This window comes from Cheilinus undulatus, linkage group 20 (genome assembly GCF_018320785.1).
Source record: "Cheilinus undulatus linkage group 20, ASM1832078v1, whole genome shotgun sequence".
Lineage (NCBI taxonomy): Eukaryota > Metazoa > Chordata > Actinopteri > Labriformes > Labridae > Cheilinus > Cheilinus undulatus.
This window is the reverse complement of record NC_054884.1, coordinates 35,579,768-35,596,254: the sequence shown is the minus strand read 5'-3', so window position 1 is coordinate 35,596,254 and position 16,487 is coordinate 35,579,768. Positions and strand designations below refer to the sequence as shown.

The following is a 16,487-nucleotide window of genomic DNA, read 5'->3' as shown; positions in this document are numbered from 1 at the left end:
AAGAGTTACATTTACATTTATGTAAAGGAGACACTTGAGTGTTCTTTAATAAATAATAAATATAAATGGCTAATTAAGGAAATATCGCTTCATCAGATATCAGCATGAATCCAATATTGTGCATCTCTATTCATAATCATTGTATCTCTGATAATAAAAATGTAGCTAAATAAAATCAAATTAAAAAAAGGATAATTCCTTAAATATTTCTAATAGATTATCTTGTGGTCAGTAAGCACATTATTGTTAGTGTTTCAGACTTTTAAATTGTCTTTTTACTGAGCATCAGGCTTGTAATTTACTTGTTTTTTAACAGTTTATCCAAATTGCACTCGCTAAACTCCAGGATGTTTTCCATTATTTTAATGCAACAATGTTGTCTTACCCTATATCTCATTAAAATGTTTAATCTTGAAAACTCAATTATTCCAGCCTTAAAGTGAAGTCCAATCATCTCAGACTTCTTCTGTTTTTGAGTCTGCGGCTGCAGGAAAGGAGCCACTCCTGGGCAGCTGTTTTATAACCTCTAATAGTCTCCAGATGGCTGCAGCGTGGAGCTGCGCCGCTGTTTCAGGTCAAAACAATCGTAAAAGGTACTTCCATCATCTCTGGAGCGAGCGTTTTAGATGCCACTTCACATTCCTGCGTGCATTCTTTCTGCTGAAATTAGCTGCTGCATTATGTAATGGTCTTTTTCAGGCAAACCTGTGAGGTTTTTGGGAGCTGATTGGTTCCAACTGTATGAGCTGGAATCATTAGAGGAGGGTAAGGAAAAGAGCAGCAGGACTTTATTGACTTGCTCAGGTCAGAGGTTTGGCTTCATGTGGCTGCATTTATAAGATGGATGGATCCACCCAGGATAAATGGAATCTAGAGTTTACTCAACAAATCTGACATTTTATTGGGAATATCGTCTCCTTCCTGATTTACCAGGTGAAGTTCTCACTGTAATCTCCTCTCAAAGGTCCTGCAGGTCCTGCTGATCATCGACCTTCTGCCCGTGATTCCATCTGTACTTGCTACAGAACCTTTTATCCATCCGTATGAAATAAATCAGCATTTATATAGATAAATATCTGAATAAAAACAGGGATATCAGTTTACAGTTTAAAATAAATGGACAGAAATTCTGTAAGAAAGACATTTCAATCAGAAGCCCGCTCATTATATTTAACCATTTCATTGCACAATGGATCCACAGTTTTACCTGATGGAGAAGGGCTAGAAATCCCAATATGAATAGATTTTTTATGACAATGCACATTGAATATAATAAAATTAGTTTAAAAGTAATTAATCCATAGTAGCATGAATCTGAATATGAGGGTGCAACAAGTTTTATGCTATAAAGGAGGAGGCTGGGGTGGAGGAGGTTAAGCTTTTCCCAGCAGCAGCATGGTGCATCAGCATTGATGCACGCAGGGATTACTTTATATTTAAAAGTGTTGTGAGAAAGAGCTGTGATTGGCTGTGGGAGCTGGGAAGCAATAATTGGGATCAGCTGGCCATCAGCTGATCAAGGCTTTTCTGAAAGAAGCTGGTGTGTCAAAACTAGAAATATCCAGTCATCTATTTCAACTAACAGTAGGTCTTCAACAGGGATCAGTTTTGGGTCCTCTCTTATTTACAGTGTATGCATGAATTAATGGATGTAGTGCTGTCGCCTAGCAACAGGAAGTTGTTTTTTATTCATTTATTTTGAGGCTTTTTTGCCTTTATTGTAGAGAGACAAGACAGTGGATAGAGCTGGAAACAGGGATGAGAGAGTGGGCGATGATGTGGTGAAAGAGCCCCAGACGGACTTGAACCTGGGCCAGCTGCGTCGAGGTGCGCACTAACCACTAGGCCATGTGCGCCCTTGCAACAGGAAGTTTTGATTCAAATCCTCTGTCAGACAGGGTCTTTCTGCATGGAGTTTTCATGCTCCCCTTGTATGCTTGGGGGTTCTCTTCACAATCAAAGACATGCTTGTTAGGTCAGTTGGCAACTCCAAATTGCCCATAGGGGTCCCGACCCTCCCCAAAAGTGGTTTGCAGAACTGTTTTCAGTGAGTCGTGAATGTGTGCCTGGATAAAAATGTTCCCAGGAGTCTTTTAAGTTCTTTTGTTTAATGGTTTAAGTTTTTGGCAGCAGACAGAAAATCATTTTGTTTTTTTCCCCTGAATAATTCAATAATTTTCATTGTAAATTATAGGATTCATTTCTCTTACATTTTTCTAATGGAAATACGGGTAATTTTACCACAACAATTAAGGAATTTTCTCAGAACTCTTTACAGAGTGTTCTTTGGACGTTTGCCCAGAAACTTTTAGTTCTCTTATCTGGGACTCTTCTTGTAAATCTCAGAAAGTTTCACAAGGATTTGGAAAGTTTCAGTCACCAGTGACTATTAAAACTTTCCCCGAATCTTTCATCAATCTTCTCCAGTGTTTCTGAGAAATTTTCATGGGAATTTTTATTTTTTAATTTTTAAGTATTTCAGGAAAGGTTTTATGGATTTTATCTTGGATTTTTCCCCCAAATTTCAAAAATCTCCTATGATACTTCCCTGTGAATTCTATTCTTTATTACTTTCATTGTATTTCTTAATTTCTTCCGTCTGTTTGTTCTGCAAAATTTGTACCTGGGGTTCAAACAGCACCATCTTTTATTAAATAAATCCAAATGGTTGATAAATATATCAGAAATGTCTGGAAATTTCTCATTATGGAACTTATTGTGGGTTCCAAGGTCCCCCAAAAAATGTGATTTTTTTTAGATGGTGTTTTTTACTGATTTCAAATAAACCATAGTCACTGGGTTAAATTTTTGCTAAAGTTAAAATAAAAAATTCCTCAAAGCAAGTTTGTATATGACAGCAAAAATGTCAGGATCTGCTGCTCTTGCAAGATCCACACAAACTTTCTTGCAAAAAAATGTACTTTATATAATAACTTTTATGGTTTTTGGGATGTTTTGTTCAGTTCTTATGTCAGCATTGGAAGGGCCTGTCAGTTGGTTCCTTTACCACCTCTAGAGACAGTGGGGGCCCTCAGTCTCTGGCTCTGTTATTTTGGGGGTTTCAGGCTGAAAAGTTTTGAAACTCCTGGTCTAAATAGCTAGAATATAGATTTATAGGCTGATGACACCATTGTGTTGTATTAACCCTTGTATTATTTGACTTACTTAGTACAGCTTGCTTTTGAAAAGCTACAACATCCCACTCGGCTCATCTGAGTGCAGATGTAAATTTTAAAGTACAAGTAAAGATTTATACTCTTTTATATGTAGATTTTATGCAGATTTCATTTTATGCATGGTCATACTAGATAAATACTTTGTGTGATTGGTGTATAAGAAGTAAAGTTGATCAAATACTCAATCACACTGGAAATAAGAGCAACTTTAGGCCAATTTAGTTGAGTTTCTTTGAAAAGAAAGCAACATGTAAGAGGAAAATCTCCCTCTCTTCTTATAGCCTGTTGTTTTTGTCGTTGACAGATTGGATATGGAACCACAGAGAACAGCCCTGTGACGTTCTGCGGGTTTCCAACCGACAACCTGGAGAGGAAGGCTGAGACCTGTGGCTACATCATGGACCACATAGAGGTAAAATCAAAAAGGACCAGTTATTAAATAGTTTTCCATCATTCAAACTCAAAAACACCTGAGGTTGAAACGAAACTGGACAGAAAATTAATGAGAAACAACAAGAGATCATGAAGTTTGAGTAGCAGTTACTTGGTATCCTTGTTGTACACTTAATTACAATGACTGGACTCCTCCACAGGCTAAGATAGTGAACCCCAACACAGGACGGATCGTTCCTCTAGGAGAAATAGGAGAGATTATGGTCAGAGGATACTGTGTGATGTTGGAGTACTGGGGCGACAAAGAAAAAACTAAAGACTGCATCACAGACGAAGGCTGGTACAAAACTGGGTAAGTGGAAGATGACACCTACTGTGAGTGTTTTTTAATTCTCAGCATGAATTGTTTGGTGAAATGTTCCTTTTTTTGCAGAGACATGGGCAGCATGGACAGCTACAGCTACCTGAAAATCGAGGGCAGGATTAAAGACATGATAATCAGAGGAGGAGAGAATATTTACCCGGCTGAGATCGAACAGTTCCTGCACACACATCCTAAAGTCAAAGAGGCACAGGTGAGATGAAACAGTATCCTGAGAACATTTTAGAAACAGATTAAAAAGCCATGTAAATGTACAACTTATTAGGCCCCTGTTTGGTCTGGAACTAGTCTGAGTTCAGTATTTGTGCATCTGTGTGGGTATGAACTCACTATTTGTAGTCTGCTTCAATTTAAGCACATTCTTTCTATGTATAAGTATTATTAAGATTTATTTGAGGGCTTTTATGCCTTTTGTGAAAAGAGAGATTTGGTTAGAGTTGGAATAGCAGTGACCTTCTGTGTCCTACCCTCCTTGTGGAAGGTGTCAGTGATCGTCTTCTGGACGTCTGTTCAGTCTCTAGTCTTCCCCATGATTGTGTAGCTATTGACCCAGACTGAGAGACCATTTAAAGGCTCAGAAAACCCTTGCAGGTGTTTGGAGTTCATCAGCTGATCAGAGGGTGACACCACGAGTCTCCAATACTGAGCTTTTCACAATATTCTAATTTTCTGAGACACTACATTTTGGGTTTTCATGATCTATATGTGATCTATATGTGAGTTTCACTTTTTGAATTGAGTCACTGAAATAAATCAACTTAATGTTGACACTTTAATTTATTGGGATACACCTGTATATTGACCACACCTGTATGCAAATATATTTCATATATTTTATATGGGTTACATGCTTTTTTGCACATGTGTAACTAACATCCTTAAGGTAATCCCCTTGGATGTTTTACCATGTCGCTGATTTTATGAATCAGTCATGGTCAATATCTTTTTAATCATTTTTTTATTTTTTAACAAAAAAAAGGAGAAATAATGTCTTTGATGTCAAATTGAAAACAGATTTCTACAAAGTAATGAACCTAGACCACCAGTCGGGCACCCATATTTTAGATGATTATTCAGTGAGGGAGGAGGAAAGGTTGAACTTTTAGGAATTATTAAAACTCCTGTGTCAGTACTTTAGTTTTTAAATATCTGTGCACTGCCTTTGCAATATCTGAAACAATACTTTACTTCCTCCTCATACTGCGCTGCCATATTTTTATTGATCAGGTGGTTGGAGTTTATGATGAACGTATGGGTGAGGAGGTCTGCGCCTGCCTCAAACTCGTGGATGGACAAGAGTGCACCCCAGAGGAAATCAAAGCTTTCTGCAAGGGACAGGTGAAAAGACTTATTCTGATATTTTATTGGAAAGTTTTTAAAATCTTTATATTTCTGTTAAAGGGTTTGAACATCTCTGCTCTGTCCCTTCTGCTCCTTTCAGATCTCTCACTACAAGATTCCTCGATACGTTCTTTTTGTGACCGACTACCCGCTCACCATCACTGCAAAGGTAATTTACTACACATGCCGTATGCAGAAAACACACATCAGCTCCCCCAATGTTAAAATGCAGCAGGAAGTATTCAGAAAAATTCACTTGGGTACTATAGTGAACAACCAGAGGGATTTCTGTACATACAACACCCCCCTGAAATGGAAGTCCTATGTCCCAGCATGAGGATTAATATGTGAACAGCCAATTTAGGAAGGTTTCATGGGCAGTCAGCCTGAATTTTCTAGACATTTTTAGGAGTGCATGTGTTCTCAGCTGAGCTTGGTATTTTAGGATCCTCTCCTTATGCACAAATGCTAAAATCATTGTATATGCCCTGGTCTTATAATATGGCATACACCCAGACTATATAGAAAGATCTATACTCGTCATCAGCCGTTACAATCATCAGCTCCTTTGGTTCTTGCGTTTCTCTCGTGGGATGCTGTTTAAAATTACTGCAGACATGAGGCTGTGTTTGAACAGGTTTGCCCTGAACGCCCCAGACGGGAGGGAAGGGGAGCTATTAGCTTGTCTGCACGCACACCGGGTCGTGATACATGAACCGAGGAGGGCGGCGGACCTCGTCCTAAAGCAGCAAATCAGATAAAACCAGATCCTTGATCCAAGAAACCTTCACTTCATTTTACTGTATTACTGCAGGATTAGTATTAGAGGAGCTTCTCAGGGAGTGTAAGAAACAAAACATCAATGCAGGTTCACATTCAAAAACCTGTTTTAGTGCCCCAGTAAAGCTGAAGTCTCTTAGAAAATGTATGCAGGTATTTTAGCAACACTCATGGTAGGAAATCAGAGGCCAAAGCTTACCAAAATATTTGATATGACTAAAAAACAACCAGATTATTCATCTTTAGGGCAGCATTGCTGATGGTTAGCCCTCAATCTGGAAGCCAACTTCAAATTAACTCAAGAATCAATCCTGATCGGGCCATCATGATCGGTTTAACTAAAGGCTGAAGCTGTACATTGTCAATGAATGTCGAAGCCTTCATTGCTCTTTGTTCCAGTGGTTCTCAATGTTGGGGGCGGGACCCCTTTTTGGGTCATGAAACACTGAGAGGGGGTCTCCAGATGCCTTAAAAAACAGTGTATTTTTTAATGATTTTAAACTGCAGATTTTACCCATTTTATGAAAATATATGCATGAAATAAGTGAAATGCAAAATAAAAACATGCTCATCTGATGAGATTTATGCCAAAATCAAAGAAATGTTTAAAAAAACGGTAAAAAGCATGTCTGCAAACCAACCCGCCCACAGATATGGCTGATCCTCTGACAAACCCAGAGAACGGGCCCTCCCCAGTAGGGATTTATTGATGATATTGATGCATGTGTGTTTTATCAGTAGCACTGGTGCTAGCATCCCGGCTAACAGTTTCCTCATCTTTGAGCTGAAAAGTGTGTCAGACTATTATCGGGTTCTAATGTTTAAAGTATCTATTAGTGACTCCTTTTAACAATATTCCCACCCATTTTTTCCACATTTTTGCCTGTTTTTATCACCGTTTCTCACCAGTTACTGCCACTATTAACCCATTTCTTCCGTTTTAAGCCATTTTTGTCACTTTTAAACCCTTTCCACCATCTTTTTCTGACAGTGTTTGTCACTTCTAGACTATTTATTGCCACTTTCCACCTTTTGTTGCCTCTTTTGACCAATTTTTGCAACTATTAACCACTTTTCACCTCCTTTATTCTGCCCATTTTGTTTCTTTTATCCATATTTAACTATTTCTTATGCCCATTTCCGCCACTTTCTAGTATTGCCACTGTTATCCTCTTTACCACTGTTTTTGCCACTTTAACCCATTTTTGCTGCTTTTTCGGCTAACTCTATATCCTATTTTAACAACTTTACTTCCAATTTCTGCTACTTTTAACCCATTTTAATTCTGTTTCTAAGAAAAGGGATTTACATTTCTAAGAAGGCTTTATATTAAGGCACAAATGAAAAAAGATTTAATCAGGACTAGACTGATACGAGCGTTTTTATCGTCCATCATATTTGCTTGCTATTATTGAATTTCTTTAAAATATAAAGATAAAATATTTAATCATTGCTGGTAAACATTGATCGGATTCAAAGACAAAAGATATCCTTAAAATTACAGCTTTTTTTTTCCTCCTCATGTTTCGGAATTGAATAATCTTTTGGGGGCTGGATGGGGTGCTTTTTAGGGGGCCTGATATGGCCCCTAGGCCTCCAGTTGATGATCACTTATCTAGGGTAATGCCACCATGTCTGACGGGACACCCTAGACCTTTCTTTGAGCCCGGTCCAGCTCAGGCACAGCGGTCGGGTTGGGGATCCTGGTTGGGTTCTAGGCTTCAGGGATCTAATGTCTAGATAACCTCTTTGATAAGAAGCATCTTTCAAACTGATTTTTTTTCTTTCTCTCCTCAGATCAAGAAGAACACACTACGAGAGCAGGCTGAGAAGAAGCTCGGACTGGGGAAGGGAAAATGAGATAACTGTAAATAACTGAAGCTCAGTGACCAAAAACATCAAATAATAGCACACAGTCCTCCATCAGAACCTCTACTAAACATCTGAATGACAGACCGCCTCCTCTACACGCAGATGTTTGATAGCTTGGTCTGAAGCAACAAACTGAAACCAAATATTGTACATATCCTCCTGTAACCGAATGTAAAATTTTACTCCTATTTTTTTACTGTCAACAAATCCCATTAAAGTCCAAAAATCAACACTAAACCTCCTGAGACGACTATCAACATTACAAACAGTCAGAATGAGCCTGATTTAATGCACTAAAAATGTTTGATCACACAGAAACCATCCTGCCATGCAGAGCACATGTATTAATCCACTGTGAAAAGTAGTCCCTAATAATGCACTTTCATCTTTGTCACTTCTCCCAGACTAAACTACACTTTTTCAAAAGAACCTTAATGAGATCTGTTTTTAATTATTTTCATGTTCACGTTGAGACAAAAATCTGGGACGTGTTTTGTTAAAGTTGCACTAAAATTTAAGAAATGGGATTTGTTGACTCTTAAAAATTATATAAAAACACACCAGCATTACTTTTTTTAGACCTTACTGTGAAATAATGTCATAAAAACATGAAAGAAAACATTTGAATGCTCACTGACCACTTTATAAGGTACACCTGTTCATCTGGTCATTGATACAAATATCAAAAAAGCTCATCTCATGATGTTCAGTTTAGATATTAAATGGATGTACCTAATAAAGTGATCTTTGAATGTAAGTACTCAGTGAAACAGACCTTGTAACTCTTGAACGCCTCATTTATTCCTATTTGATCCAGCAGCTCTCAAACCTTTTTTACATCCTTTGAAATAAACTTTGTACCAGGTTATTAAAGCCAGGCCTGGGTGTTCCTCTTTTTACGGGAAGAATGAAGGTATTTTTATTGATCTGGGTGGCAGGTGCACACCTCTTAAGCCCCTGGAATGTCATTCAGAAACACTTACACTCACGCTGGTTGAAAACGAGAACTCTGTGGGATCCCAAAAATGAGAAAATATCACAGAAGCACACACTCAAAGCTGTAAAGAATTTCCTCTGGAGTCTGATCGAGCTTCATGTGCAGTCCAACCTGGCGCTGCTCTGCAGGATCGGATGTCGTCTTCTGTCTAGACCTGAAGGACTCAGCCCAGAAATAGCTCCTAAAAGTCCAGAGGAAAACAAACAAAGCTCCTGGCTCTTAACAGGGAACCGCAGAGTTTATTTAACGTTTCTTTATTTGACATATTTTGGGATCAGATTTAATGTTTCAGGATTTTTACAAAGCGCCAAGTGCAAGAATCTAATAATTTGTTTTAACTCACTCCAATATCCACAGCAGGTCTGAGGAATTTTGCTCAAAGCCAAAGGAATTTACATTTTAGGGAAAAATAGGCAAAAGCACAGCCAGTGAGCTTTAGCAGCTTCTCTCCTGGTACATTTTTTTGGCAAACAGCGGCGTATTCATTGTGATTGAACTGTACAAGTGCTGTTTTTGTTCATTAGTAATTATCCGTGTTAATCCTTAAAGAACTCATAATGTGTGGCCAATAACAGCCTTTAATTTCAAACGTATCCAGTCACCCTCATGTGGCAGCAAGGAGAACAGCACTTTAATCCATGCATCTGCTCTGAAGTTCTATTTGATGGCCTGCATCTAAAGGGAAATAAATGTATTAAGTGCAAAATGTATATAAAATGGTGATTACTTTAAAGATAATAATGTAGAATCAGTGCTTTAACCTTGCATTACTCATTTGATACCACTTGTTCCGACAGTTTTACTCTCCTGTGCTATCATGAAAAAGCCCCCTGTGCATCAGTGTAGCCTCATATAGAAACAGTTCTCCCAGTTTATGTTGAAAATCCTGCACAGACATGATTTTAATGTCTTCAAACAAGTCATGTCAGACCTCAGCTTTTCTGTAGTGGTTGAAAAATTCACACCAGAAGAGTGGAAGAAATTCTACTAGAGGTAATAAACCCATTTTATCAAAATGTCCAACAGTACAGTCCCACCCTTTACCATAAAGCTAAAAATAGTGATTTTCCTCTCACAGAGAGCAAACAGGTCCATAATCTTTGAAGATCTCCCACATGAATTCCTCAGCTGTAGCTCAGTCTTTAGGCAGCGGGATACCGACTGCGCTCTGCTGTCCCTGCATCTGCTGCTCCGCTCGAGCCACCTGCTCCTCACTGCAGCAGTCCTGTAAGAACACAGCAGCCAAGTTTCTGAGGCGGGGGCTCTCTGAGAGGGAGAAACGCAGCATGCACTGCAGGATGGCCGGGTCAGTGATCTCAGAACGTGACGATGGCGTGGTGAGGTTCATGAGTATAGTGACGGCTGACAGGACGGTCTCCTCCCTGCGGCTTGACAGACAGTTTGTGACCAAGCTGATGCCGCCGTTCTGCAGGATGACGTCTCTGCATTCAGGGTCCATGCTCAGGTTACACAACCCCCCTGAAAACATGACAAACACACAAGAAAAGTGGTAAAAGACAGCGCATACATAATTAAGAAACAGTGGTAAAAAGATGATGAAGTCTAACACTCACCCATCCCAAACTCCACAAAGTTCTCGTTCTCCTCAGTGAGCATGTCCAGAAACAGGTCAGTCACTTGCAGCTCCCTCAGATAGTCCATGTTGTTTGGGTCATATGCAAAGTTAGCCAGATTGGCAAGCACCTGCTCCTTTGCCTCTGCGAGAAATTAAATGACAGGAAATTAAATAATGCACAATGTTACCAGCATGATATCAGTATCAGCAGATTCTGGCTTAAAAAAGTAAATCATCTGAATCGGCAGATATGGACATTTTTGCTGACATTAACAGCTGATATATTGGCAGTAAATGTACGGGGCACAAACCTTATAATAAGATATTTTGAGATAATGCTACAAAATTTGTGCAGAAATTAAAACACCAGACTGGTTATTTGTCACTTATAAATATTGTGGATGTGGACTTTATCAGAATACAACAAGGCTGAGAGGAAATGAAACAATCAGAGATAATAAATCCTATGCAAAACAACAAATTTGAGGATGATCTTGCAGAATCTGAACAGAAATTATATCATTTTCTTTTCTTAAGGCATAAAAATGTAATTTAAATGTCTCTGACTAAGAACAAACCTACAAATAACATGATTTAGGAGAATCCTACATGTTTTCTGCAGAAATAAGAATTGCCCCTTTTCAGTCTTAAAAATTCTCTCTTCTGGACTGAGTGGTAATAGAAAATAAAGATCCACTGAAACTATTAGTTTGTTGGGAAATCTTGCAAAAATTTGGGCAGAAGAAGTCACATTAATTATTTTATAAATGTCTAACAATTGTATCCAAAGAAATCCCCATTAAACTGGAACATTTCAGTATAATCCTGCAAGAGTACACAAAAATTACATTATAATTCTTAACTTCTTATAATACACTGATGATCCCAGCAGCCAATCACATTACATGGAATAAAGACAGACATCTGCAAGCACCTGCTTGGTGAACAGAGCCTCCAAAAAATGGGATATGAAAGGATAATTCAGCAGAATTCATGCAGAAATAACAATGTTTTCTCTTTTGAAAATCTCTCACAGTCTAGTGAAAATGTCACTGGTTCAAGCCTCTTTTGGCCAGTGGAAATAAAGAAGATGCTGTACAAAAAATGTGCTAGTATTGTGTACAGTCACAGAGTCCATTTCAAACCACATAAGAGTGAGAACGCTTTAGTTCCATCTATGATTAATCAGGAGCACACATAAACATGACATGGTCTTTATCAATAGAGTGCACAGCCAGGGACCGGCTCTGACCCAAACAGGCGTCACTATTAATGAGTGGCAAGAAATGTGGGAAATCACTCTCAGGGTCAAAATATCAAAATACTGAAACATCTGTGTGTACAGTTTCAGACCCTAGAGAGTGTAAGATGTGCATTAAAGCAGGTGTGGGAACTTCTGAGTGCAGCTGCTCAGAGGTTATAAAGTGCTGTGGATGATAGTACCCTGAACTCTTTCTGTATTCTCTTAAAGTCCAAAAAAGGGAGCATATTCCCCACCCAGAAGCCTCTGCAGCAGTTGTTAAAGCTATTCAGAGCAGATACCACGATCTACCTGAGGGCCAAACTGCCCTATTTACTACCCCGGCTGGGGCAAGTAGAGGACGCTGAAGAGTTGTCAGTTCTGCCCACCAATGAAAGACAGTAGACGTACTGTGTGCTGCAGGTGTAAAATATCTGCAAAGGCTGGGTACAGCCCTGCATGAGCAAATTAGTTGACTGAATTATGTTGTTTGATTTACAATTTGATTCATATTTTTGTTTCATCATTCACTGGCAAAGTTAGTTTTGGGGATAAAGTTATTGGGACGTACAAAATAAATTTAAAACTACTTTTTGTACTTTATTGCTACCTGCATAGTCTTTAGAAATACTATACAAATACTGCACTAAAAACTACTACAGTAGGAAATTATATTCAAGAAAACAACTGACAGTGTCATAGAAACGAGTGGCATCTCTAGAATATATGATGTCTTTCTGTCATTTGGAAAAAAAATCAGAACTAGCTTTATCGGCCAAGTAGACTTACACAACAAGAAATCTGACTACAATTAGCCTCGCTGTCAGTTTACAGGAATTTAGCATTAAATACAAGAAATATATAAAACTGAAACAAGTACAGAAAATTATTTCAAATAGGATCAAGCTCTTTTAGGTAGTATTTCTACTAATACAGTGCTTAACAAATTTATTAGCTAGATCACCTGTCATATTTGTCTCAGAGACCATCCAGCATCATGAAGTGCTTTAATGCAGACCCTTTTATTTTCAGTGAGCTCTCCACGTTTTACCATTTTGAACAGGAATGAGGAATTTCAAACTGAATTCACCCAAATTTGAGCCGGTTCACTGGGCTTCTCTGAGAAGTCAGAAATTAATCAAGCATAACATTCAACCACTGAAACTCATTTTTCTGTTCAGGAATGCAAGTAAATAACTATAATTTGACATATTCATCAAGAAATATTAATGTGCTTTACCATTTTTTCTTGTAAATCAGTAAATTTGAAAATTCATGGATAACAATAATGATGATATTTTATCATTAAAAATGTCATTTGGGTTAAAGAGCTTCTTCATATTGGTGTATTAACCATTGCAGAAACATAAAAAATGATTTTGGTAATTCCCAATGCTGTTAATTTAGGGCAGCTGTGGCATAAACCTTACTTTGGTTAGGGTTAGGGTGGTCTAGTAAATTTGTTAAGCACTGTATATATTAGTAATAAGATATGCAAAGATGTTGGCAGATTTACATGAGGTAGATTAGATCATTAAGGATAGTTGATTAGTGCCAATGAGGCATTTTACCACAGAGAGACTTTTTACAGCATCTGAGTTACAGTGAGTAGATTAAATACTTGCCGTGTTTGAGTACAGTAAATAGATTAAATTAGCAATGACTCCCATGCTGATAGGCCTCGGAGAACAACAGCTAATTCCCTCCAAATGCAGAGTTTAGTGGAAAAAATGAGAGAATTGCGAGGATAATGGTGCAGAATGTGTGCAGAAATCACAAAATTGACTCTCTTTTTCACCCGTGTTTCATTTTTTTTCCACATTGGTTTTATAGCTTCGTGCAACTATAAGCCCTCCTAGGGTTTCCTACTTTGCCTGCAATGCTGTATTTTTTAGTATCTTTCCTTGTGAAAGAATTACCAAAGTATTTAAAAGAAAATGAGCATTTTCTCAGGACGTAACAATTAACAGTAAAGCCTCGCTCGGACATGAAGTCCAAAATAAAGACTTTATGAAAAGAAAAAAAACAACAACCGCGAAGTCGTCGTATTATTTTCCTTAAGAAGTCTGAATCAGGACAAATAAAAGCAGTATTTTACCCACCTTCACTGTCGGTGTCCTGAAATTCAGTGACTAAAGTCTGTAAATATTCGAACCGGTCCGAGTTTTCAGACGAGCCTCTCTTCCACATTTTTAGCTTTAGCTCAGCAGCGATTTAGCTTCAGGAAAAACATCAATTTAAACCGATAAAAGTAAAAAAAAACAACATAAAACTCGGAAAGACAACAAGATAATACAACTACATAACGGACTGTGCACCGTTCATTTCCTTCGTTTCCGGTTTTGGTCCGTCTTTGAAATCCGCCCGGATTCCGCCTTCAGCTTCAACCGTTAAAATTATCTTGAATAAGTGACTAAAAACGTAAAACAATTTAGATGCAAAATAATATGTAATATTGATTAAAATTGGTGTTGCATTGTACAATAATTATCCAATGATTATCTTTGTTTATTTAATTCTGAACCGGAAGTCGTGGTACGTAAGAAACGTGAGGAAGACAGGGGGTGTGTAAGGATCAGTCACGTAGCTAATGGACACCTGAGAGGTCACCTAAAAATCGAATGTAGTTATCTTAGTTTTGTTTGTGTATTTGCGTGTTTAACCTCGTCCCTGTTAATCGGCTATAATGAAGAAAAGCCATATGTCTGCTGGGAAACGGCTGACCAAACCGATCCTGTTTGGGACTCTGATGGTCGGCTTAGCTACAGCTTTCTTTAACAGGTAAACCTAGCATTCATGGCACACTTATGTTGGATTATCGTATCTGGAAATGTCTTCTAACACTTTTGATATTAAAACATGCAAATTAATGCTTTAAACCTGCAGTGTTACATAATGCACTTGGGTACACTTTGTTTTATGAAAGAGTTTAGCTGCAGGTGACTCTGAGCCATCTACTTATCATCACTGATTGAATAAAACAGCTTTAAAAGTTAAATTATAGGGTGTAAATCAGCAGCTATATTCATGGAGAATCTCTGATTTTTTTTATTTTTTTTATTTTGTTATTTACAAACCAAACAGCCAAGAAGAATCACAGCAATATTGCATGTGAATGTGAGGGAGTATTGCCTAAAAATACTTGTAAGTATAAATTCAGGCCCCATTAAGGTGCAAGCACCATTTAAAAAGTATCAATTTAGCACCAGTATCTGAAAAAACCTACAGGATACCCAGCTCTACATATTATGGAGTCTTGTGCCTTTCATCTATGTCATATTTCCTTGTCCCTGCAGGCACAGGTTCTTTGAAGATGTGGAGGAGCTAAGAGCTCAGGAGCGAGCTCGAAATAACGCCAAGAGGATGGAAGTCCTGGAGAGGAGGCAGAAACAGATAGAGGAGGCAGCAGAGAGGAAGAGAGCTGGGAGCAGCTGAACCACAGGATGGACTTTTACAGACTGACCTCACTGCTGCACGGCAAAACGGGGTTGAATATGATGTCAAGAAAGACGATGACAGGCTTTAAGTCAAGACTTTGCAAGGATCTGTCATGAGCTTTTGTTCACCCATTGATAAATGAAGTCAGTGTTTCCTAAACAGTGTGCTGCAATTCACTAACGACAAGTCTAGGTGTGCCATGGGAATTTGAACAACCAGATGGTATCCAACAACTGGAGATGCTGTAACTCCATTGAATAAGGCTGTTTTTTTTAGAGATGGTGTGCCTTGAGATTTCAGATTGGTCTTTGGCATGGGGTTAATAATAAAAACTACTGAAATTAATAACCCTGTGGCATGAATTTACTGTTAAGTAAAAGTTAAAGCATCTGTGAGGGAGACCTGTGGTGCAGGAGGCCAAACTCTGTTTTTCTAAACCTGCTTCAGTAAAAGAATGTGCTTTGATAATTCAAACATATCCAGGAAATGTGATCATGTATACTGTGTCTGTTTTGTGACACTGATATTCATTAATAAATGACCCAAGTGCTACAATGCTTTTTTAAATTGTATTTTGTTGTCTTTTCTGTCCAGCAGAGGGCAGCACCAGTCTAACTGTAAAGATCCATACTGTTTGCTTTGAATCTTTGACCATAAATCATGTGCTTTACATTTCTTATAACCCTTTTACAAGTTCATTCAGCAAACTTTTACATTTGTTTACTTGTGGTTTCTGCTGCCATTTGTTTCATCCATTAAATCAGGTGCATAAATTATGTTGGAGAATCATGTAGCATGCAAGTGGAGACCTAATCCTCTATAAAAAGTACACGTTACATAATTGTGTTTGCCTTCTAATCCATTTTACAAGGAATTTACAAATGATGAAATTAAAGTTGATTTGATGTGTAGTATTCATGAAAGGTACCAAACTTTCTGAGCACCGTCAAAGTGCCATTGAGCAAGGCACTGAACCCCCCAAACAGCTCACGGCAGTGTTTCAACAAGAGCAGCAAGGCCATCACTCTGACATCTCTCCATTAGTGCATGGGGATCCTGTTTGTGCATGTGTATTTACACATGCACAAACAGGTGTATTTTTGTTTGTAGCAGGTCTAACAATAGAGTGTAAACTTTGAAATTTCCCTTCAGTGATTAATAAAATATGACTTAATTTACCTGAACAACCTGGTTGGAGATCCTGTTGTTCTCACCAATAAGGAAAGATCAGATTCTACTTCATTCTACTAGGTATTCTACTTCTCAGCAGCTACTCAGTACTTACAGTAAAC

General features: G+C 38.2%; 2 protein-coding genes across 2 annotated transcripts in view; one reads left to right on the top strand and one right to left on the bottom strand.

The window, feature by feature from the left end:
• acsf2 (acyl-CoA synthetase family member 2) overlaps positions 1-8,817 on the top strand; it is a 45,513-nt gene extending 36,696 nt beyond the window's left edge. The window contains exons 11-16 of the mRNA XM_041815012.1: positions 3,481-3,588; positions 3,770-3,921; positions 4,003-4,144; positions 5,179-5,289; positions 5,393-5,461; positions 7,870-8,817. Coding sequence (XP_041670946.1) covers positions 3,481-3,588; positions 3,770-3,921; positions 4,003-4,144; positions 5,179-5,289; positions 5,393-5,461; positions 7,870-7,932 — 645 coding nt within the window. The 3' untranslated portion in view covers positions 7,933-8,817. The remainder of the gene's footprint in view (positions 1-3,480; positions 3,589-3,769; positions 3,922-4,002; positions 4,145-5,178; positions 5,290-5,392; positions 5,462-7,869) is intronic.
• Positions 8,818-8,949: 132 nt separating this feature from the next.
• Positions 8,950-14,080, bottom strand: armc7 (armadillo repeat containing 7). Its single transcript, XM_041815014.1, has 3 exons — positions 13,860-14,080; positions 10,516-10,659; positions 8,950-10,420 (listed from the first exon to the last, which is right to left on the bottom strand). The coding sequence occupies exons 1-3, from the start codon at positions 13,945-13,947 to the stop codon at positions 10,077-10,079; spliced, it is 576 nt and encodes a 191-aa protein (XP_041670948.1). The 5' UTR covers positions 13,948-14,080; the 3' UTR covers positions 8,950-10,076.
• Positions 14,081-16,487: the final 2,407 nt, after the last annotated feature.

Coding starts and splice junctions, on each gene's coding strand:
- armc7 (XM_041815014.1), bottom strand. CDS start 13,947: ATGTGGAAGAGAGGCTCGTCTGAAAACTCGGACCGGTTCGAATATTTA. Junction 10,660..13,859: donor TCAGGACACCGACAGTGAAG/GTGGGTAAAATA, acceptor AATTTCTCGCAG/AGGCAAAGGAGCAGGTGCTT. Junction 10,421..10,515: donor CTTTGTGGAGTTTGGGATGG/GTGAGTGTTAGA, acceptor TCATGTTTTCAG/GGGGGTTGTGTAACCTGAGC.